The sequence below is a fragment of the Struthio camelus genome, chromosome 11 (assembly GCF_040807025.1).
Source record: "Struthio camelus isolate bStrCam1 chromosome 11, bStrCam1.hap1, whole genome shotgun sequence".
In the NCBI taxonomy this organism is placed as follows: Eukaryota; Metazoa; Chordata; class Aves; order Struthioniformes; family Struthionidae; genus Struthio; species Struthio camelus.
In genome coordinates, this window is record NC_090952.1 from 8,340,490 (window position 1) to 8,364,877 (window position 24,388).

General features: G+C 43.6%; 1 protein-coding gene across 1 annotated transcript in view; it reads left to right on the top strand.

Annotated features, from left to right (window-relative positions):
* The window catches only part of DCX (doublecortin), a 143,237-nt gene that overhangs the window by 97,905 nt on the left and 20,944 nt on the right, over positions 1–24,388 (top strand). Inside the window, exons 11-12 of the mRNA XM_068956605.1 lie at positions 15,360–15,462; positions 19,532–19,669. Coding sequence (XP_068812706.1) covers positions 15,360–15,462; positions 19,532–19,669 — 241 coding nt within the window. The remainder of the gene's footprint in view (positions 1–15,359; positions 15,463–19,531; positions 19,670–24,388) is intronic.

Genomic DNA, 24,388 nt, shown 5'->3' on the forward strand with positions numbered 1-24,388 from the left:
ATCTTTCTCACTGGGTGTAGTACTAACAAGGGGAAGCTCAAGGACTAAATTCTGGTGTTAGAGCAGGTGAGGGATCTCTCATGAGGGTGACAGGAGATGCCAAGGACTGGATAAGGACTGTCTGAAGTCTTCAGGCATGTCCATTTAAGGCAGAATGAGAGTTTATCACTAGGGCAAGGTGGGAAGGCTTACAGTATCGATGCCTTATTTTTAATTCAGTATAGGTGAGTTAGGCATCTTAAAGAGGATTAGAAAAACAGAGGCTCAGCCCACAAGAAGCCCACTTTCATGGTCTCCTTTAATATCCTGAAGAGAAGGAAAAATCTGTTTGGGAAAAGACTGGGAATTTTATCTGCCCTCCACTGGCCTAACATTTAAGTCTAGTAGCCAGAATGACACAGAAACACACCTTTTTTGTGAATCAACCTCTCCTTGTGATCTAGTGCTTAGTTATATGATCACCTGGTATTCCTTAGTAACCGTATACTTACACAGTCTGGCTCTGCTTCCAAAGAGGGAGGTTTTGGATGCAGAATAGTATCTCTGATTGATCTGATCGATCGCGGTGACTCGCAGGGCAGAACTCAACCAAACCAAAACCGTGGCCTGCTGTACCGCGTGAAAGGACGGGGGCTTGAGCTACTGAAGTTGACCAGCTCACGCAAATAAGTAGGGAAAAGGGACACTCTGCAGTAAAACTATTTTCACATAAGTCTCATACTCACCTAGCTATGACAATGTAAGAGAAAAGCAGAAGAGAAAAATATACCATTTGTTATCTAAAGCTAATTTTCTTCTTCAAAGCAGCCAGAGCTAGCTTTTTCTGCTATCCAAGAAAGATGCTTTAGAACAAATACGATAGAGTGATGCGGAGTGTGTATTCTCTTGAGGAAGTAACAAAATACTTAGCCTGGTCTGCAAAGGAAAAACAGTGTCAATTTTTTTAAATTACTTCAGCATGTTTGAGTTCAAGGCAGCACAGCAAAAGCAAAATGCTTGTTAAATCATTCTAGTGTGCTAGTATCATAGCACATTTGATGTTGCAAGCATTGACTGCACCAGCCTGTTAATCGTCAGGATGCGATTTTTTTTTTTTAAGAACGTTCATGTGTTGCCTTATTTGGTCACAGATGCTTTTAGTGCCTCTTGATACAGAGTAAAAATAAGGGAAAGAAAAAGGGCAGTTGGTTTAGTACTGTAGCATTTTAGTGAAGTAGCACTGCGTTCCCTATGGAAATATGTGTTCTGGCCTGCATAGTATTCCTTCAGAGAAGATAATGAAAATATAGCGAATGTCTTGCAGGAGCTGGTCTTGCTACAATTTCCTCTCTCTGCTGATTCCTGCTATGCCGTGCTTCAGAGGTGTTGTGGATCCGCCATGCATTTTGAAAGCAGTTGGAGTGCAGACTTTTGGGATTTCTTAAAAAAGCCCAGCCCACAGCGTCTGTGCTGGCTGTTTGTTGGAGCGCTGGGGCAAATGGAAAGTGTACCAACGTGAGTATAGAAACAGTCTCCGTGGGAGAGGCTGATAGTGCTGGATTACCTGTCAAAAACGATCTGAGATGAAAGGGGAAGGAAGTAAAGGGAAGCTATAATGCGTCTGAGGAAAAAAAAAAAGAGGAATATGAAGTTTTAGAAGTGCTGTCAGTATATTTAATCAGGAGTAAGGTCAGATTGATGCTTTGTGTAATTGCTTTGAATTGATTTGTACCGAGAGGCTTGTATGCCCTTACAGATTTGGCCCTTTTGTTTACATTTCTTTTCATAACCATGTCTTCAGTTTTTTCGCAGTGTCTACATATGAGTTCAGGTATGAGCAGCATATCCACAGTGAGCAGGCAGCAAGCCTTGCTTCCTTCTTGGCCTCCAAAACAAAATAAAAGCATGAACCCATATCTTTTAACTGATACTGAGGTATCAGCTTTACTGAACCTAGCAAAAGGTTATTTAACATCCTTTTATTTGACCTGTAGGTATGATTTACAGTCTGATCTCCACTGTTGCGGCAAGGATTCACAATCAGTGCTTTAACCTTGGGTTGTTGGGTGCATAAATGAGATCAGGAACTGCCTCAAAATCTGCAAGGAACAAGAGATACTTTATTTTTGCTGGGGCGGGGTGCCAGTGGTGGACGGATCTGCCAAAAAAAAAAAAAACCAAACTACAATATCTGTCCCTGGAAGGGTAAAGATTATTGCGAGGTGCAATTTGGCTCATTACTGGCTCACGCCAGAGTGCTGCTCAGGGTGAATCGCCTGCTGCAATCGCTGCTCATGGCAGCAGTGGCAGCGAGAAGCCCCACGTGGGCAGATGCTCGTGGTCTTCACACCAGCAGAAAGAAGCCATTTATCATGGAAATGACACAGTCAATCTAGCGGGTGAGGGATGGGGAAGAGATGGAGAGTGAATGATGTGTGAAAAGCTGATGAATTCATGCAGCAAAGGAGAAAAGAGAGAAAAAATCCAGATGTGTTATTTCTATGGTTTAAGTAGGAAGAGCGATACCCAATTATCCCAGAGACGGAGGCACAAAGGAAATGGAAATGTGTGTAACCATCTGCAGCCAGTGGACGTGTGAGCTCATACACTCGCCCCTGCACCTGTAGAAGTGGTACTTGCTATTTCAAAGAGGTTAGGAAGGAAATGGTTGCATTTCTGCTGCTAAGTCTCTGGCTATCTCCTATTTCTCTTATTGTATATCTCTTGGGGGAATTTTTTAGCAATTCGTTTTTAATTGCTTTGGCAGCCTAAAACTCGTTTTATGAGAAATGCTGACCAAATATAAAGGTTCTTGTGTGCTTCAAAGAAACAGAAATTAAGTGCATCATAATTTTCCTGCCCTCCCCCTTCCTCTGTCACATAATACTTTATATTTCATGAAGAAAGGTAAAATATTGAAAAGGAATGTTTTTTATCAGGTAACTCTTCTGCTGCTGCTCTATGGCAAAGATTCAGCCTACAGAGAATATCTCTTGATATACTATGCATTTATTATAATGGCATAATTTGAATGATACTCCCCAAATTAGCGTGGACTCTTTAACATCCCTCCCTGGTGTTGTTTGGTTGGGGTAAGAAAGCTATAACCTTCTGCCTTCAGGAATCCCCTTGTTAAATCAACTGCATCTTGGGATCATCTCCAAATGAAATTTGCCTGCTACACAGCAGCAAGGAGACGTGACAGGATTATAAAGCAGGACTATTTTTCACCGCAGAAATGCTTGAACTCACTCCAGACAATTATGCAGCCTGCCATTTTACACATCATCTATTTCAGTCTTCCTGCATCAATTATTCCATTAACATTACTGCATACTAAGCTAGAACTTGTCACTGGATCCTGTAGACGTGGGAAAGATAGTCCATATTGCAAATAAAAAAAAGGCATTTTCATTTGGGAGACTTTGGGACATTTGAGAGAGTATTTTCATCTCACAGCCTGTTTAACATTGGTAATTTCTACCCTAGTATGGTTTAGCTCAGGACATAATGCTGCATTTTCAGTTCAGCTGTCAGCTGAACCGAAAAGACCTGTTTAATTAGAAAAAAATTAATAGCTTTATTCAAAGATTAACAGAAATTAGGGTGGAAACAAAATTGTTCCAATAGGGAAGGCGTATGCATTTGCTGTAAATTCAGGAAATCTCCCCAAACACAAAGAACATGCTCAGAATTATAATTAAGGAAGCAATTTTAACTCCTTCAAAGAAGAACTTGATGGCAATTGTTACTTTCCTTTAGGTTTAATGTAGCATCTGGTACGATTTAATTTTTAAAGGACACCATTTTTAATTCCCATTCATCTCCAGAATTAAGAGTGTCATAAAGATCCTTGCAAACACTGAAATTTAGCCAGTAAAAATGCCTTTAGGAGCCTTTTCAGAATATTTTAGCAACTGAGCAACAACTTGGATGCTGTGAGTGGGGTGAAAGGCAAGGCCAGCGTTAATGAGACACAGAACCGGTTGCTTCCTCTAATCCTCTTCTGAGACTGAGGCTGACTTCGGTCCGGAGGCTGCTAATGATGTTACGCTGTGGAAGGTCAGGAGAGTTTGTTCATTGTCAGATTTGGAGATGCATATTAGGAAGGATGACTTGAAGGTTGAATATGTCATACTTGTGTCTTTTTTCCTTAATGTTGATTGACACTAAAACGTTCATAGTTTTCCGGTATCTGCTTTGGTGAGAAAGTGATTCAGATTTTTCAGATATTTAACAAAACAGAGGGGGACTCATAAATATGAGCCCAGTGGCATGTCTAAGAATTAATTAATAGAAGAAGTATCTTTAGAAATGATTAAAATAGCAGAGATATTTGAAAGTCTATGTAGTTTGAGACCCATACCCTGAATAAAACAAGCTGCAAGCAACCCAGCGTGGGCTGAGATTCAAGTATGTGCATAAGCTGAATTGACAGAATAGTCTTGTCTCGTCAGAAAAAAGCTTTTAGTTCAAACAGAGACACAGAGTGCATCTCCCCCAGAAAAAAATGTGATAATACCTTGCCATACTGCTCATTAACATATGCTATCTACCACAACGCTAGGGAAGACAAGGTTATCTGCAGTGAAGTGTGTTAGAGTGTTCCTGCCGCAGTGCCAGGGAAGACACGGTTCGTGCAAAACCTGCTGCCTTCAAAGTCAGTGGTGACGTCTGACTTGAGCTGGAGTATCCTCAAGCTTCTCCTGTGATGCACTGATAATAATGGCAAGTCTGACCATGATTTTTCCCTAGCGCTTATTTTGGAAAGAAGGCAATTCCACTACAATGTTCCACTACAATGTGGAATAACTGCAGTTCTTACAGAAAGATGGCCTCAGTGGGTAATAAAACCTACCTGCTTGTGGCATGGATACCGAACCCATTCACATTTAATATAATTCCCTTTGCCACTTTGGGTGATTATCAAAGAGAGAATTTCTTCTCTTGTGACTTTTTAGACTGCCTTGCAGAGAGGCTGTAGGAGCAAGTCCTGCTACTTTGTCCACCTGTGTGACGCTCTCCACGTTGCCAGATCTTTGCTTGGCCTGACAGCCCTTGGGGGATGTTGTCCCTGGCCCCATGGCTACGTGCTGCTAGTTGGGCAGACCAGGCAGCTTGCGGCAGAGGTGCACTTATTGCCAGAAAGTACAAACGCGTGAATAAATCGGTCCTGTCCCCCTGGGAGGGTTCCTCTGCGGCCAATCTCACTGCAGTGTTGGGGAAAAGTGCACCTGGGCTGAAGTCCACAACCATACCCAGATGGGTGAAAATACAAAGGAGTTTCTCTTTGGTAGCTGGTTAATATATCTGTAACATTCAGGCTGAGAATTAAGTTGCTGATACATCTAGCCATGAAACACTTAACAGGAGGAGGTATTTTTGTTTAGTGATGGCTGGTGAGAGGCAAGAAGTGGGAGCCGGGGACACCTATGTGGTGTGAGGAGAGAACAGCTCTTCCCAGGTGCCCTTCTGGCGGGTAGTGACAGGGAAAGCCACGATGCCGTCCTAGGCTTTTAAGCAAACAGTGCACACTGCAGGTGGGGATAGGAGTGGTTTTCACAGCAGTAGTAGTGTGTTTTACTGCCACCCTTCCCCAGCATCTTCAACTGGAAGGCAGAGGTGGGACTTTGGGGAACGCTGGCCCTAACCTCCGCCACCGGTGCAGAGGAGCGGGGCACAGAGGGAAGGGCTGTTAGGGGAAGCAAGGACTAGCCGTGAGGCTAAGTAAGGATCAGCTCTTGGTCTCCTCCAGATCCTTAGAGCTTGCTTATAAGTCATAAATGCTTGGCATAGCTTTTTAACACGCTGGGCCTGTTGTTCGGCTAATGGTAATACTCTTTCTGCGCTCGCTGGAGATGGAGGCGGTTGCTTGTGGGCATGCATCCAGCCCACTAGGGCCTGGCACAGGGTGTTTTGTTTGTTTTTTTGACCAGGCTGAGGAACTATTTACCAGTGCCTTTCTATCACAGTCAGCACCGTTGTCATAGTTAAAGAAAAACTCGCACAAAGCCAAACAAGAGCCATTCTCTTTTACGAAGATGTGCATAACAAGATCAGGAACAGCTATCAGTTTCAGGAGCTCGTTGCTGGAAAACCCATTAACTGGAAATTTCAGCCCATTGGTTTTTCAGCCTGACCTTGAGGAGGTTGATAGGCTCCCTGTGCCCCCACTTCCAAGGCTGCCGTTTCTCACAGCGTCGCTTGCTGTTGGCCATGTAGTCGTGCTACTTCCAAAGTCTCTGCTGGTCTTTTGTGCTCCAGAACGACTATTTCCTCTTGGGAGTGACAAAGGGGGACACTTAGGAAGACTGGTTTGACAGTTCTCTGGAGTCTTACATGCTACCTGTTTTTTGGCAATTTGTCCTGGAAATCTTTCCTTTTTGGTCTTAATCTGTCACCTAGGATTTATGGTTTTATAGTTTTCTGAGTGGAGAAAGGGTGATCTTTTATATATTGTTGTTGATGGCTGTGCTGTTTATGCCCCTGAACTGCACAGCACGTTTGTCCTCAGCCTAAGACCCGTGTGAATGTGAGAACAAGCCTTTCTTCTGGGCAAAAAGAATCAGCAGCCTGAATATCTGTTTCATAGTGCCCTCCATATGAATAGGGAATGGGGATAACAAACTAACCTTCCTTCCAGGGGCTAATTGGATTTCACACAGTTTGGAAGCACCAGTTATTCACCAGATATATTAAATTCGTCTTTAACATCCCTACTGGATATCTTGGCTATTGTCTTCCCCCCACTATTTGCTATTCTTTTCTATTTCAAGATGATCTTATTCCAGTACTTAAATAAATAGGCACCTTGTGCTGCAGCCCTTTCAAGAGCAGCATTTCTTCATGCACGAAGTCTTACAAGCTGCTGTAAACATACAGGCATGAATATTTCTTATTCCACTTGAATAAACATCACAGAATCAGTCCAAATAATATGTGTTGGTCAGAAGCTTGTGTCCTTATTCTGGTTTAGTTGCGCTATAACAAAATAGTCCAAGTGGATATAAAGCACCTGTAATCAACCTAATGTACCATTCAGCCTAATTAAGAAGATCTGGATTTTTCCTCAATAATAATAACAAAAAAGTTGGAGAAATGATGAAAAGCAGTGTAAAAATTCCCTAACGCATCACAGAAAACACTTGAATCATGCCGACTTGGCCAGAATTTTCTCTGCTGAAGGTGAGAAAGGAGGAAAAAATCTCTTCAGAGGAATGGAGTTTGTTTTAGTCAGTCTAGGCTTAATTGTGAACCATGGCTCTCCATGAACATAAGAGAGAGCTGCAAACTCTGACTAGTGTTTTCAGCAATGGAAGTCTCACTTTAGGCTTTTATAGAGAGAGGTGAAGGGAGCAAATTACGGGCCCTGAAACCCAGGTAGTAAAGATGCTTCTTCCTTCCCCTTGAGATGGCTCACTGCAACCATAGTAGTGAGGGACAGCACACGGCCTTGGTCTCACCAGGGTTCTTCATGGATGTTTGGAGGCATAGGAGAGCAGAGGACAGAGTCCAATTCCCTTAATGCTGGGTAGCTCAGAGAGCAGCGTCCCAAAGTCAGTTTAATTGCACGTGCTTCCTTGGCATGGGCTGGGTATACAGGAGTGCTCCTGATTCATTTGTGGATGTTAACATCCTTGGTTTTTTGGTTCATCTTTTTGTTGCTCATCCGTTTTAAGCAATATTTTTTCCTAAGAGCAGATCAGTAATTCTATATCTGTGAATGCAAATGTGGACTATATTGAGTGGGTGTGCGCATACTTAAAAAAATAATTGAATCCAAACATCCTTTCTTTTTAAATGCAGGAAACCAGAATCTAATAAAAAGTAAATCAATTCAGTGTCTACTCTGGGCTTGCAGTCATGTCTTCAGATTGCTATAAAAAACTGTATTAAGCGCTGTGCATTCCAATATCAACATCTTTATTTTCCATTATATCTCCTTAACCCTGTAAGTCTTCTGAAATCTCCTTTCTGGACGTGTGGTGAAGACCTTGTGAGAGAAGAGAAAGTAATTCCTGTAAAGTCCACTGCGCATATTCATTTGTTCCTGATATTCACTCTGACACATGACCTTGCTCTGGCCAAGTCTCCGTGTTTTGGTTTTGTATCATGCTTTATTGATTGCAAACACACAACTGATTAATTGTAAAGCAAAGTTATCTTCATGATTTCGGACTTTGGCTTTTCAGATCTTAAATAAACATACCACTGCCACTTTGACTTGTAGTAAAGGTGCTAGTGTGCAAAGAAGTCCATCAGATTTCTGGCTTGATTTAAACCAGAGTTTGAACAGAGTTTAGTTATACTCTCAGTTCAGTTAAATTCTTAGTGACTGTTTAGCTCCTTCTCTGACATCTGAGCTCCAGTTACATTTTCTAGTGGTTGAATGTTGAGACAGAGTGGACGTTTGCAGGCTTCTAAAATACATTAGTTATCTTCAGCTAACAGGTAGTCCAATATGCTGAATTGTATAGCATTTATCAAAGCAGTTTAGAGAGTCCAAGTAAGTGTTCACTCAGTCCTGCTGCTGATGGGCTTTGTGTAGGTGTGGCATACAAATCGTCTTCCACAGACTTAAAGGAAATTATTTCTGAAGGCAGCTTCCCCCCTGCTCTGAACTTAGGAGGCTTCCAAACTGAGGAAGTGTAGCAGTTTGAAGAAGAGAGCAAATAAACATCTGTCTGCTCCCTGAGCGTAACCATCAGATCTGCAGAAATGCAGGAAACAGTTGAGCCTGCCCCCGTGCTGGGATCTTTTCCTGGTCTATCTTCTAAATCCTTGAACAGGAGAGATCTGACAGAGAGAAAAGTTAACAGAGTCATCGTGACTGTGGGAGGAAGAAACAGAGGAAGAAGCCTAGCGCTGGCCCTAACTTTCCCTAAGGCTTCTGGAGAATCAAGCCCCTGGTTCAAGACGAAAGACCCCGAGGTGGAAGAAGTTCAGCTCCAGGTCGATCCTGTTGTGGTCCTGCTGCAAGTCTCCTTAGCCAGATCTCTACTTGCCATCTTAGGCAGAGGTCTTTCCATGCAAGAAAGAGATGGAAAGTTTGGGGGCAGGACTGTGCATGTAAATCACTCTTCTGAAGAATGACTAGCTACAGCATCTACCCATTTGTCCTACAGCCTCACCTGGCTCCCCCAGCTATGAACAGGAACCTCTGATAAAGCTATTTCTCAGGAAGGGGAAGAAGACAGCTCAGTTAACCCTCCCGGTGACACACTCCTTTCCAGAGATGTGCCCCATGTTCCTCTTAGCAAACGGTGAAGGCCAGTCGAGGCTGCTGGAGGCTTCCTGCTGAAGCGCCAGCCCAGGAGTGGACCCACTAGTCACACAGACCCAGCAAACTGTCTCATGCTGCACACTTTGAAAGGGAGCAGGAGGTGCTGGTTAATCATAACACCTTTTTAAATCACAGCATGGTGTGCACTGGTAGGTGATTCAGTTTTTTAAAAGAAGCTATATTGTTTAAACTGGAGGATAAAGGCTTTTAGTTTCTAGTTCCTTTTAGTTATTTGTCACTGAATTATGGGTTTTAAATACTACTGCTGCCTCCTGGAGGATGGTAGAAATAGCCGGTTATTCACAACTCTGCAGGTATATCCTGCATATTTGCTGCTCCTTTCGCAGGTGAACGCAGGACAATGTCTGTAGTGTCACAGATATTTCAGCCAACGGAGAGCTCACATCCAGACAGACATTTGAAGCAAGCTCCATTTTGTCAAAATCCTGAAAAATGCTTAGTTCTACAACTGCTGAAAATGAACGAGGCGGCTCAGCATCTCTCAGAAGGCCATATCTTTCCTTTCTGCAATTAAAATTGCTGCAGCAGATGCTGATGGAGTGTCACTGCAGAGATCCCCTCTTGGAAATCCTAGCTACATTGGCCTCTCAGGGAAGATTTTTCTAATATAAGCAGAGCAGGATTTCATTTAAGGAGAAAAGATGCCATGCTTAATAAAAACCTAAGAAATTGCAAATGGTCTTGTGCTCCCTAAAATCTCTGTTAATCTCTCCCAACTTCTATTTCTTTTACAATTTATATTATAAAGTTAAAAAAATCAAACCTTAACACAAAGAAAAAATGTTACCGTGAAATCTATTAGAAATAATTACTTTGCAAGAAATAAATTTGTGCCTCATCTACTGGAGTGTGATCAGGCAACTTCCTACATTGGAATTGTTTAAGCTACAGGAAATAGAGAGTAAACATTTTGTGCAAGATGATCCTTTTAAAGTCAATATTGTCTTTTTAATCCTGAATTTCAAATTAAATATGATCCTCTTTTAAACAAAGACATGCACATTTATCTTGGAAACCAATGCTATTTATTCTATTTACTGCAGTTTTTATTTTGTATACACAGGTTTAATCTATCATTACAATGAAAAAAGTTTGGAAATTAAAAAATGTTAAAAGACAAAATCTTACTAATCTAGTGGTTTCCGGTGTCATTGCCACTGGTTCATGGTAACAGTTAGACCAGCAAAATTGCCATTTTCAGGTAGTAGCGTAGATCCTTGTACTAGCAAGCTATTATCAGTTTTTTGTCCCGCGATTTCATGAATTCATGGATAACAGCAAAATGCAGCATATAAAACAGTGATTTTCAGGTTATCGGCTGCGATACCTTTTTGTTGATGTGTACTTTGCTGGTCAAAAGCAAACCTGCGCTGGGAGAGAAAACGGTGAGTCCTGGCTAAGGGGGATCTGCAGGCAGCCAGCCCAGCAGAGCCGCTCGCTGCCCTTTTGCGGCATGTCCTGCGCGGCTGTGTGTATCTAGAGCTTTCCCGGGTGGTTTTTTTTTGCTGTGCACCACTTGGACAACCTGGGTCTGGCACAGTAAGATCTAGCACTTAAGGCACGTTTCCACACAGAAAGTTTACTCCGGCAACTTCGTGTTGACAGTAGTACATATGGGACGTGTTACAGGGGCATGCAATTTTAATCAAGGCATTCAGAGCAAGGATGTACATTTAATAAACAAAAGTGAAATAGGAAATACCATATACATGGTAAACAGAGGCAACGGAGCTCAGTGAAAACTGCATAACACGTGACGCGTTTCCTGAACTTTGCTGTTTGGCACCGTTTGAAGGGAGGAGAGGGGTTGTTTTGGGATGTCTTTTCTACTATGTTATGGTAGGATTTTAAGAGTGGAAGTTGCAGCAGGAAAGAAAAGGAAAGAAGTAAAGCAAATACAGAAGTTATCATTTCCTCAGTGCTAGGAGCTCAACAAGCAGACTATCTTAAGTTCTTTATCGACCTTCAGTACTCAGCCAGCCAGCTGATCATAATTATAAAACGTGCACAATATCTTCCCATCTGAAGGAACAAGCATGCAACAAAGTGAGCTGCGAGCATCCCTGCCTGACATGTAAGCAGCTTTCTATCCCTGGGCATGCTTGTAGTTTTCCACCACATTTGAACTTCTGAATTATTACTGAAGGTTTTCTTGGTTGCCTGGTTTTTCTTTTTGCTTGTGGTGGTGGTGGGAATTCAAGGAGAAAATATACATTTTTTTGGTCATGATCTGGAGGCAGTAAAAGCACCTCTAGATTCTTTTTGATTTCATGTAGAAGGCTGCAAACTTTTCAAACTTCTTTGTTGTGAACTAGCTTGCACTACATTAACTACACTGTGTTTCCATATTGAAAGGTGAGCGAAGCAGCTTTTGAATCTTTTCCGTGGTATAAATACATTGCAGAGCATTCAGATGGGAACTTGTGTATTGAGCCAAACCCAATTATTTGCAAATGATTCAATGGCACACATCCTCAGGGAGGGGTGTAATACCGTGTCCTGGTTTGAAATGTCATCTTTTCTGTGGGAGAATTCCTTATAGGTAATGTGTTAACTATTTTCAACCTATTTTTAGTCAAACAGAAATGGGAGTTCATTGAAGGCTGCCAAAAAAATTCTACTTTTGATTGACGCCATAGCAGATTTCAGCTTGCTCCGTTTTGAAAGCCATGCAGATGTGAAAAGCAGGCTTTTCGCTAACGTTTGGCATTGTAGCCAGAGCTGGCACTCTTAGGCTCTGCTTTAATTATACATTATATTAACCAGTGTGAAATTGTGAGCCTTATTAGGATAGCCAAAAGCCTTCTTTATATTTGATTTATTAGAGCTTGAAATTAACTTTTCACAGTCCAGCTCAACCAGATCAGTAGATATGGAAATTCAGCTCTGTCTACAGTAAGTTTCCCGCTGTTATTTCCAGTGCCCTCCGCAGTCCCTTGCAATGCCCCGGCCCTCTGTGAAGACGCCAGTGCCCAGCCCTGCCGAAGCTGGGGACAGCGGCTGTCAGCCCGGCGCCTCTGTTGCCAGTGTCAATGCCGATCTTGTGGTCACTTGGAACGGCCTCAAAAAATGGAATTTGGGGGGTATTTTTTAGCTGTTTACCCATTTCTCACAGGTGCATGCTTGTGTTATAGAGCCCACCCAGACGGCAGGCTGCAGCAGGCTGCTGGGTGCTGGAGATATTCCTGTGGGCTGTGCTCAAGGATGAGCAGTTTTTGTCCTCATGGCACAGCACTGACTCGTTAGATGGCTGGTTCAGGGATGTCAGGCCCTCAGGCATAAGCTCCAGGGAAGGGGACGGCCGGCAAAGTCATTCAGGTGGCGGTACCTTGGTGTCTCCTAAAGAACCCCTTGCCCTTTGCAGGCAGGTCCTGTGCTGAGTATTCACCTCTTGATGGCTACACAGGTGCTGGGAACATGGAAACGCTCCCGTTTCCCTCATAACCTTTTTCCTTTCTTAAAAATAACAACAATACTTTGCATTTCATACTGGCTTTCAAAGCATTTTGTGAAGAGGGAAGAGCATCATCTCTCTGCTTGCAGAGAGCACCTGTCAGCCTGCCAGGGCTGGTAAAAGGGATTTTCTACAAGATACTGATGACAAGTTGGGGTGTTTAAGGTTCTCTCCAAAGTGCAACGATGTGCACGTTTCCCCCAGTCATTGCACTGAGATAACGTGAATTAATATCGGTTACCCAGAGGTAACACAACAGCTTTAACCTGAGTCGCGGTGTAATTACCGCTGGTTCCAGGGAAGTTACTGTGTGCGTAGTTACCTTGCTGTCGCTGTGTAATCACCTCCATAATTTCATTGGTAACTGCGCAGCTAATATGCCGCAACTTTAACTGTGCAGGGGGTAATAGTAAAGATCTGAATGTCCCGGTTTTCACAACGCAGCACCTAATGAAGTGGATTTTGGCCTGTGGCTGGCAGCGCTGTCCTGGCCGATCTGGAAGATGCATGGGAGGCTCCAGCTCTTCCAGCTAACCCACTGCGCAGTGACGGAGGGATGGGGAGAGGGAGGGGAAGGCAGGTGAGGCTGAGGTCTCCTCGCCAGCTCTGGAAGCTACTTGGGTGCAGCGGTGTTACCTTCTTCTGAAGCGCTAATGGTGTGGAAGTGGAGATGCCTTCTGTAGGAAGGTGTTGCCTTTCAGCCCTTTTGATATTCTCGTTAAAATAATCAAGGCCACTGATGGCCACAGCGTACAGCTGGAGTCAGTTGTTCTTGGTTTTGGAGCGTTTCCCACACCCATGCGGTCTGGGATCTGGGCAAGCAAGGTTTAATGTGAGGGCAGTCGTGGTCTTTTTCACTTTGAGCAAAACCTGTATTTTCTTTCATGTGAGCATACTGTATTTCGGGTAGAAGACAGGGATGAGGAAATATACTTCCTGCAGCGTGTGTGAGCTGAAGGTGGTGAGCTGGAGCAGAGCCAGGCCCACCTCTCTGGAAAGGGAGCACCAGCAGGTCTCGACGTATCCTAGGATATCTCCATGTGGCATCAGTTCTCATTATGCTGGCAACATAGGACGGGATCGGGGGCCCATTTCCTTGTGATTACATGCAAGTATGAAGCAAGTGGCTGTACCAGAAAGGCCCAGAGAATATCCATTCCCAGCCCCATGTGCTCCACAGAAAGTTTCTTAACACACTGTAAGAAACCTGAGTCCGGTCGCAAACAAACCAAAAATCATAACCTGGGAACAATGCCTTCAAATACATTGTATTGCAGAAAAAGAGTAGGAGCAACTGTGGGCGTCACCATTGTCCCAGGTCATTTCCAGATAAGGATTTTATTTGTCAGACTGCTCAGATGCTCCTAGAGAGCTTGTCAGGCCCCATACTATGGGAAAAAAGCAAATGGGATGCTCTGGCTGTCAAGAGAGCTAAGGCATGCACCAGCCACTGAGATGGTATTCCTCAGCCAGCAGGGATGACAGTGGTGGATGGTAATTTTGTCTTCTACTTCCCCTCCCAGCTAATTACAGAGAAGCAGGAGGACAGGAGACAAGGATACCAACCTGATGCATCCTTATGTGCCTGCAGGGCTCAGCGCAGACCTGGAGCAAGATTTATCACTCGGATGTGCTTTTCAGAACTTAAATTGTTTAGAACTTTCTTCATTGTCCTTGTTACTTTTAAGCAGATATTTTGTTTGATTTTTCTGACCAACCAATAGAACCTCTTGATTTTGTTAAAAATATTGTTAAAATAACAACACATCCATCACCTGTAGAGTACTAACAGGAGTTACAGATCCCTGCCAGTTGAATATGCTTTTATCAGGGATTACCTCCCAGGGTGAGTGCATTTTAAACTTCCCTTCCTCACAGCACGCTTCCTGAGACCTGCCATGCATTTTCAGATTTCTGAACCCTCAGATGTCAGGTCTCTGAGAAAATCAGAGGATCTGGAGCTCCCTCATCTTATGCATTGCTTCCATTCATCCCCAGCTCCATTCAACCCTTCACATCAAGATGTGGGGTCTGGAGCTCCAGATGCTCCAAGACATAATTTCCACCCAGTTAGGATGGCAAAATAGAAAAGTGAGGTGTTCTGAGACATCAGCCATCTTGACCGTGGCTTCAGTGTTTCTCAGGCAGCTTGATACACCCCAGTCTCTGTGGCTCTTTACCTTCTTAGTGATCCTTTGCTTTTTCAGGCCTTGCTGGTACTAAGCTACTCATCAGCATGGGCACTGGTGTCACAGCCTGGCCGAACAATGCGGCCGGGGGGGCCACCCCTGCTTCATGTTTTAGAAGTAGATCAGGAGTGCGTGAATCATTCATTAGGATGACTAATGTAGCTTGTCATCGCCTGAATGGATTGGAAAGGCCATACCTCATTGGATTTTGCAAGGTGATTGGGATTTTTTCTTCCTTTTTTAAAATTATACTGTTATGGTTGACTTGCCCGGAGAGTGTTGTGTGTTGTGCAACAAGCTTATAGAAGAAAGGACTGAATTAGCATGGGATGGGGGGAACAGAGAAGCGGTACCCTCATGCTTAAATTAGAACTGAACCACATCAGAATGTTGCCAATTAAAAATAAAATAAATGACTTTGCTCTCTCTGTAGGTGACCTGTCTCCATGATTTCTTTGGGGATGATGATGTGTTTATCGCCTGTGGTCCAGAAAAATTCCGCTATGCACAGGATGACTTTTCTCTGGATGAAAGCGGTAACATCAAACACACACTGCTCTCCAGTCTGTGTTTTTATTTAATTTCCTTGCAGTTGCTTGTATTGGATAATAATGCTGCATGCTTTTGTGCTGTTTTTAAGACCTAGTACATGGAATACAACATCCTTTTGGCATATTGGAACAGTCAGTGAATATTATAATCTGGCAAACACTGACAGGTGAAGCCTAAATCAAAACAGGTGGAATTCTACAATATACCACCATTTTGACATTTGTTGAAAAATCCGGTAGTGTATATCCTTTTAGTTTTATCCAGTTGCACTCCATTGGATATATTCTTCTTGAGAACTAAACAGCAAGAGAATAATCTCTACTTTTCTGATCAAGAGAAACACACACATCGAGTTCATCACTCCTGTTCCTTACATATGTATGTGAACATTAAAAATGGGAGCAAGCATAGTTAAAGGGAAAAATCTCTCCACTACTTCTTTCTGCTGACTGAAAAAGGAAAAAGCTAAAAGGAGTAATAATTCCCACCTTAGGTGGAACGGCAGCAATATTTGTCCCCATTACAACCGCAGCCACAGAGCTGTGTAATGTAAGTCTATGATCAGTTAAACCATGAAATCTTTGATTTCGGAGAACATACAGAGTTTGCTTTTAGGATTTACCACCTACTCCACCTGGTGACTGTACATACCAATAGCGCAGCTGTGTGCTGGTGCCTGTGAGTGCAGCAATAGTGAATTAATCCAACTTTGCCCATTTAAACTAGGAGAAAATGTGGTCTCCAAACATGCAGACCCATATTTCCCAAAGCTCTAGGTATCTTGTGTGAGGAACAGGAGTCACATGCTATCTTGTGTGCCACAGACTGACTCAGAATTGAAGATCAAACAGGACTTTTGTTGTGCACTAGGAAGCCAAGCAGCCTCCAATCTCCAAGCACTGCATTTTTATGACTCCTTTGCAAGCCTGATTTTATGTGATGCTGGTACTTCTGACCTGTGTACTCCAGATGAACCCATTTGGTGGTCTTTGGTATTTCAAAGAAAGTTTCCAAGGTTCAGCTGAAACGTTGCAGACAGAGAATAAAGCCTGTGTCAGGCTGGGGAAGCAATCTGTAACCTGAGCTTCATATTTTATTTTAACACTCGGCAGTTGAGTCAGCTCCAGGGGGAGTTTCACACTGTAAAACAGTTTGGATGCAATCCTAGCAGCACAACTTGACGGGAAGCCCAGATCTTTGCCCACACTCCCAGTTACTACTAATTTTTCCAGCTTGGATTTCTCTAACAAAAATAAGCCAAGCCTGCTGCTGCGCAGGTGCTGAGCAACTGCAGCTTGCAGCGGTATTTTCAGGGGAAGTGAGGGTGCCCTGCACCTCTCAAGAAACAGATGAGGAGCTATCAGCCAGCAGCGTTTTCCCATTGTGCACCCGTCATCTTTCCTTGTTACGAGTCAGACACTGCCAGGGGAACTGTGAGTCCTGATGTCTTGAGGATGAATGTCACTTATTAAAACCTCCTCTGTCATGGGTACTTTTTCTTGCCTGTTTTGATGACATGGGCTCAGATTGCTGGCTATTATGTTCACTCTGGCAGGACATCAGGAAACAAAATGAGAAAGAGCATAAAAGAGGGTTATGTCATCTTTTTCCTCCTCACTGCCCACCGCAGCTTCCACCCTATAAGTCCCCATTGCTGAGCACCTTCCAGATGCTGCTGCTCTGTCTCGTTTGTACCCACAGCTTCCAGTATGAACGTGTGGAGGTGTCACACTCTAGAGACTTTCAGGGGCAGGTTAACATGGCTGTCAGCACAGGCAGGTTTCCTCCTTGGTACCTTGTTTCAAGGCATGCAAACAGGCAGTGACTGCCTTTGGCACACTGACACTCGCCTGCAGCAGAGCTGGAGGAATTCCTCAGTGTCAGGTTTTCTGTGCTGGAAAATGCAAAGCTGAGTTGCTTCCTGAGGAATTTCTCCACTGCAGGGGAGGAATCTGAGTAAGCTCTTGAAAAGAGGCAAAATCGAGTATTTCCACTTTTTAGGGTTATTTTTTTCCAATTGGAATGATACTCAGGGAATAATTTGGGTGCGTAGACATAGGTGCGTGGTGCCATTAGAGATGCTCCTCGCAATCTGAGTTACCCACAAGGGGCTGACAGGTATCAGACGGGGACTGGCAGAGGCTGTACTCCAGAGCAGCTCACAGGGCACTTGGTGCCTATGGCTGGGCAACTGAATCATATCCCGAGGCCCAAACGTTGCACTGCTTTTGTTAAACAGGTATGTGAAAACTGGTTCATCTGCAGTGACTGAAGATGATTTTGCCTATGTTTTAGTTTGGCTGGTTAACACCATGAGCAGTTTCTCGCACAGCTCTCCCTAGTGGCTATCTCACCATGGCACATAAGACAGTGTATATTCTTTACTGACAAGGAGGAATAGACTGTCTTCCCCCCACCCTGCCCCATTACTGCCCTTTGTGTATAAAAAATTGGGAATATATCAGTGCTGGAGTCCTACCAGCCTTTCCATGGTATCATCTCTTGAGATATCAGGTATCTTAGAAAAAAATGCACACTGCTTGTATCCCTAATTTACAGTGTCCAAAATGCATTTTGTACCATTTAGTAGGTGAAGGAATAAACTCATTGTAGGTTAATTATCCCCACCCAATATCCCTGGGGCACAGGACATCCTTTCTTTGTATTCTTGCACTGCATGACCCAACAGCAAACTCTCTTGCAGACCATCTGGAAGAAAAAGAGACTGACTCTTGATTGCCTAAAAATGAGGAAAGCCTAGGGAAAAATTTAGGGCAATTACATTTTCATAGATATTCTCATATATAAATAAATAACACACGCATTTAGGTCAGACGACTTGTTTTCGGTTGACCAATTATTTGTCCGCTGTGTGCTGCCTTATTTCATTCCCATTAGGAAATCCAGTCTAGGGGATTCTCCATCAAAACCCGTGCAAGCTGAGTTGAACTTGCCCATGAAACACAGTTTGTATGTTGGACATCTACTTCACGGCTGCGATAAAGACCTATTTCTCACATATTTGGTGAGAACAGTCTTTAAGAGATGAGGTGAGACCAGTCAGCATTTGACAAAGAGGAAATCTCCTTTTATTGCCGCCTTCTTAACTAAGTTCAGGGAAGGAGAAGTCCTTTTACTCTTAGCTCTACATGTAAATAAACCCTGGTTTTGAAGGTCTGGCATGCCTGAAATCCTGGGACACACAGAGGTTTGTTAGCATTTCAGTTCCCTTCTGCAGGATGCTGTAGATTGTGTTTACATTTTCCCCTCTTCCTGCTCTATTTATTTTTTAATGAAACACGGTTGGGGTTCCTGTCTTTAAGTACATAAATCTACTAGACGTATGTATACAAAGCTTTCCAAAAGGGCTGAGTGCCCAGGACGTGATTTTTGTAAAACTATTCTGTATTCTTTTCTTTGTGCATCTGAAATGTTGCAGCTTGGTGAAACCACAGAAGGAAGATTGGTTAAGGCTGGGTGAAAGCCTCCTGGCACAGGTGGCCCATGCACCCCTTCCAGACCTTTAAGTGGTGCTGTGAGCTGGCTTTCTGCACCTGTGTAAATGGAACTCATCATTCCTATTATCAGGTCTTCAAGGGTGGGAGAGACATTTTATTACATTTAATACCCACAGCAAATTAACTGGTTTTTGCCTGATTTTTAACTCAGTAGGTTCTGACCATTTCCATGGTGCCCACTAGTTGTTGGGACCCCAAGGGAAGGGGAAGGGCAGAAAATCCACCTAGAACAGAGGTACAGAGATGGGCCCTGCTAGGGAGCCAGCCTGGTCTTGATGTAGCCTGTCTCGGTGCCTCTTCTAGAGGAGCTATGCCCCTTGCCCTCCCCCCCGAGAAAGTCTCCTTGATAGTGCAGCTGCCCTGGAGAAAGCATGCTGATATCTGCTTTGCTCGTGGTGCTCATGCTTTCATGGCTCACTGGAGACAGAAAGCCCTAAGCTGCTCATGGGTATTTCATACCTCACACATATCCATAGGCACTCCCTGGCAGGAAGCATGGGTCAGGACATAACCAATGTCGCTGTCTATTCCTTAGAGTGCCGGGTGATGAAAGGGAGCCCTGCGGCCGCCACAGGCAGCAAGTCTTCTCCCACCCCTCAGAAGAGCTCAGCAAAGAGTCCAGCCCCCATGCGCCGGAGCAAGTCTCCAGCCGATTCAGGTAACCATCAAGACGGTGAGTGATTGTTTTCTGGTGTCTGAATATTAACTCTGCTCAGAGGGAAAAACAAATACTGTGTGCCTTGGGTGCTTGCATTTGAGACTTTGGCATTTTTACACACAAAAAGCTGGTGCTAGTGTACAGGGGTGCTTAATAAATATTGGAGAGGGATTCTGTGATTGGTTATGTGTAATAGCGGGTTTGGATCATCCAGTCCTCCTGTGCGTTCCCTGTAGATACAAACTGATTTAGAATAAGCTCCTGTGTAATGCAAATGTTAATTTTTGCACAAGCTAGAAGTATCCCCGGAACGGGCACACTGCAACTGAAATGGCAGTGTAGCACAGCTTGAGACCTGCAGAGCATGTAAACTTAAGGCCTGGCTGAGCATCACACCTCTGGTAATCGGTAGCTTTTAGAGTCATGCACTGGAAAGGGTAGATCTCGAGGTGTGTTATCTGTGCCCATGTGGCTTTTTATTAAAATGGCCAAAGCCCAAAATGAACATATAATTATTCCAGAAGACATTCATAGCTTAAATTCAAGTGACCTACAGTGTTAACGCAGGCAATGCCTAGCAGAAATTGCTTTTCTCCTTCATGGTAACACATTGCATGTGAACACCACACAACAGTTGACTATCAGTAGATATTGGCTAACTGGAAATAAAATTCTCCTGACAATATCCAGAAAGATTTGCCCCAAGAAACAGTTCATTTATTTAGAGTCTCGTGATGTTCTTCAGCTATCAAAAAGGACAACATCACATTGGCTGTCCGTGCAAAGACTCTTTGATTTAAAAAAAAAAAAAAGTTCTTTCTCTAGAAAGTGGTTCTGCGTTTATAGAGCTTTCTTTCAAGATTCCCATATCCACTGTTCTTAAACTCAGGTTTGCTGTAAACTAAAAAGTTTTTACAATCCCAAATGTATGGTGGAGTTCCCTAGGTTCTCTGAAGACATGATCCAAAATCTGTTGTTGATAAGAAGTCCAATTCAGTGATCTGGGAATCAAGATATGCATGAGTTGTGAGACAGCATTTAAACTAAGCATCAGGTGCTTTTTACCATCAGAATTAGACTTTATTGTATGACCATGTAGTGTAATGTGAAATGGCATCTATTGTGTCCCTGATTTTACCTGATTGAATGACTCAGGAGGAACAAAATGGTGAGTCATCTGATGAAGTTTAATGAACACACTATTACTTGTTCGCCTTGTGTCAAACAGTAAATGAGGCTTTTAGGAAGGAGATTAAAATAACCACAAACACTGAACAATAGTTAGCTCCTGAGTTAAGACCAGTAATGCAGGACAAATCAGGTTTCTCAAATCCATCTAGACAAGGGTCTTTCATACTTTCCTCTGCGATTTCAATACAGAAAAAATGGTAGCATATCCTGTTTAATGAGAATAAAAGATAATAAACATCTTTTGGTCTTGGAAAGGTAATCAAAGACAATTGTCTTATGCGGATAGAGAGCAAAAAGAATATGATCTTGTGTTCTTGTCCCATTGGATTTGTAATAAAGACAGTCGGTTTATGTGTTACCTAAGAATGAATACTTTATTACATAAACAATCAATAGGCTTAGCTAGATTTTGAAGTTATCACATTGAAAAAGGCAAGGAATGCTGAATAAAGCCTGATTAATAAAAGATGGTCTGACCCATTTTTGTGGAATTCTCACCTCTTTCATTTGTGAAAGGATTTAGAAGCTGTTTTATTTCAAGTATGTTAAATATTTAGCTATGTTTGGTATCCTACCCAATTTCACCTTTTATCTTTGCTCTCTTTTATTGCTGTGGTTGTCATATCAGAACTTGGAGTTTCCTTGATTCTGCCATTAGATTCTGTTCTTTTCAGTTCTTTTCCACATAGTTTTTTGATCATTTTTGCTGCCATAGTCTCCGAGGGCCACTGTGAAATCTTGGTGCTGATGTAAATGCAGATTCTGAGATATATCTCCAGCCTGCTTGAATGAAATAAGTCTGAACTGTCACCATTACAATTACCCTGCCGTTATAGGAAAGGATGTTATTTCTTTTTCCATTTCTCATCCTAATTATTCCACTTCCCTTTAAAATCATATGGAAAATGGTATGTTATTTATCAAGAGCAAAATGTAGAACGCAGTGGATTTACAGCTGAACCCTGGTCAGTAGCCTTTGCCAGTGCTCCTGCATCGTCCATGCAGGCAGCTAAGTCTTAAAGCAAATTGTGCACGCAGGGCTGGGCCTCACTCACTCACAAACTCCAGTGCTGCCAGCAGACAGTGGACAAAAGAAATACCTTGCTGCTGTAACACAGAGAAGAAGAAAAAACAACTTCAGCACAGCTTGCGAGCACTGCTAATTCTGAGGATGAAATGCTGGCAGCATGAAAACATTGCATCTGCTTCCCCTGCCGATCACCGCTAGGAACGCTTCTGATCTTCGTATGTCAACATAAATAAAACACCTCTCACTCAAAGCTGTGGAAATGCTTTGTGTACAAGCAGTAGCTGTCCTCCACGCAGGCCAGCGTGTTTGGAGACTTGTATCTCATCCAGTCTCTTCCACTCAGTCACTCTGTGGCTTTGAGTACATCATTGAAACTGCTCATGCCTTCTTTCCCAAAGGATCATGCAGGATAGAGATACCAACCTGTACACAGAGTTGTGTAACCCACAGCTGGAGTCATGTAGAGAAAAGAGCTCTTAGGCTCTTCATTTAGGGATTTTTATGTGTTCTGAAAGCATTTGGAGAAGAATATTGCCAAAACCGAAGCTATCAGCTCCCAGATTGCCAGAGACGAGAGCCATGTCCAGCGCCTGTGTGCCCGCTGTCTGGTGGCACGTGCCCCAGACCTCCTGACAGAGGAAGCCACGTGGAGCAAAGCCCCTGCCGCCCTCTAGGTGCTCCAAAACTGCTCCAGCACACCGCACGCTCTGCCACAGCCAGTCGAGACTGCTGCAATTATCTGTCAGATTATGCAGGTGAATTAACACAGCTGTGTGGCCTGACGCTGTGTCAGCCGTAGTCACAGGAATTACACTATGTAGGTCCCATTTAAGTTGATATGTCAGCCTGGAAGCTTTCCATGCAGGGATCTGCCTTCTGAGCCAGACGCTCTCCATTTACCTTTGATACCCTTTGCTCCTTTTCGTTTGGGCTATGATCTAGTGACCTACTTCTCAATGAGAAACATGGGTGCTGGTGTAACTGGACTTTCTGGGAGAGCCGCAGGGAGATTGTATTGTGGGCCAGAGACTGATTTCCCCAATGGCACCCAAAGCTTCATTCCTGACTGTGATCTCTGGGCCAGCGCTGAGTCAAAATGAGGGCAGAATACAGAAATATATGTAACAAGTCTGTAAAGCCAACACTGAAAAGCAGGCAGCCTCTAATCCATTTAATTGCTCCCACTGACAGCTAGATGGGAATTGTAGTGTATTCTTTGGTTGTCTTGTTATGGCAGTCCTGAGAGCGAGTCACTGAAGTGGTCAGACCCCATTCCAAAATAACCGGGATTAACGTGAAGAACAAAACCACATATTGTTATGTGCTGTTAAAAACAACCATCAGGACAAAAGGTGCATGCATGGAAGCGTAAACCCACAAAGTGCCGGCTTCCAGCTGCAGTGATTTGACTTTGCTGGTCAAGCTGCTCCTTCCCTCTGCAGGGGGGAATTTGCCTGTTTCCTAGGTGTGCCATGGCCTTGCTGTGAAAGGTTCAGTTCCCTCCAGGCAGCCACAGCCCTTCAGCTGCTGAGATAGTCAAAAGATGAGGTGGCTAATCCACAGGAACATTAAACACTTTTCTTGGGACAGAACTTTTATCTCTCTATCATCGCAGTCATTTAAATGAATGATTGAATGAAGATGAGATGAATGAATAAATGGAGAATGAAGAAATGTCTTCATATATCCAGATGGTAAAGACCACCGTCTTTACAGCCATGCTTCTTTACCTCTACCAGAGATCAGTTGCCAAAGCGCAGTGTCTGAGACAGCTATAGCTGTGCCGATGAGACCAGGACCTGTATTCCCAAGGGGAGTCCTGTATTCCCAAGAAGAATGCTTTCTTCCTTCTCCCATGCCCCCCTGCCCCAGTCCATCTATGCACCTTCTCAGTGATGCCACTGCTTTTCTGTTTTGGTCCAGCCATTTCCGCAGACTCTGTCCTGATTGCTCCCTTTGGGACCACTTTCACCTCTCGATTCTTTTCGACTGCAAGGCCCTGCCTGCCTGGTCAGCAGTTTCTACTGTCCTTCCAGCGAGCATCCTTTAGCTTCTCATCTCTTTGATGCTGGAGCTGTGACGCAGCCTTTCACCTTCATCCTCCACACAGGTCCTGCAAAATGTTTTTTCCAGCAAGGCAGAGTTAGCAAAATACAGCCAGGTTTTACTGATCCCTCTACAAGCGTGTAGCCCAGTGCCTGTCTCTTCTCTGTCCCAAAAAGATAGCTAGTAGACCTCCACTGATTTTACTCTCTCATACATCAGTGTGAACTGGGATGAGCTCTGGCTAGAGATCTAAAAGTTATGGTGAAACTCCGACTGTGTGTACGTCAGCCAGCTGGTGCTCTGTTAAGAGAAGGCAAACACCTTTCTTGGGACATACTGACAGGAACTCAGCTCTTGAGACTGGCTGAGATTGCCCTCTCTATTTGGCCTTGGCTGAGCTTGGGGTGCTGTACTTTGTCCTGAGCAGGGCATGCTAAGAAAGGTGTAGGCAAACTAGGCAAAATCCA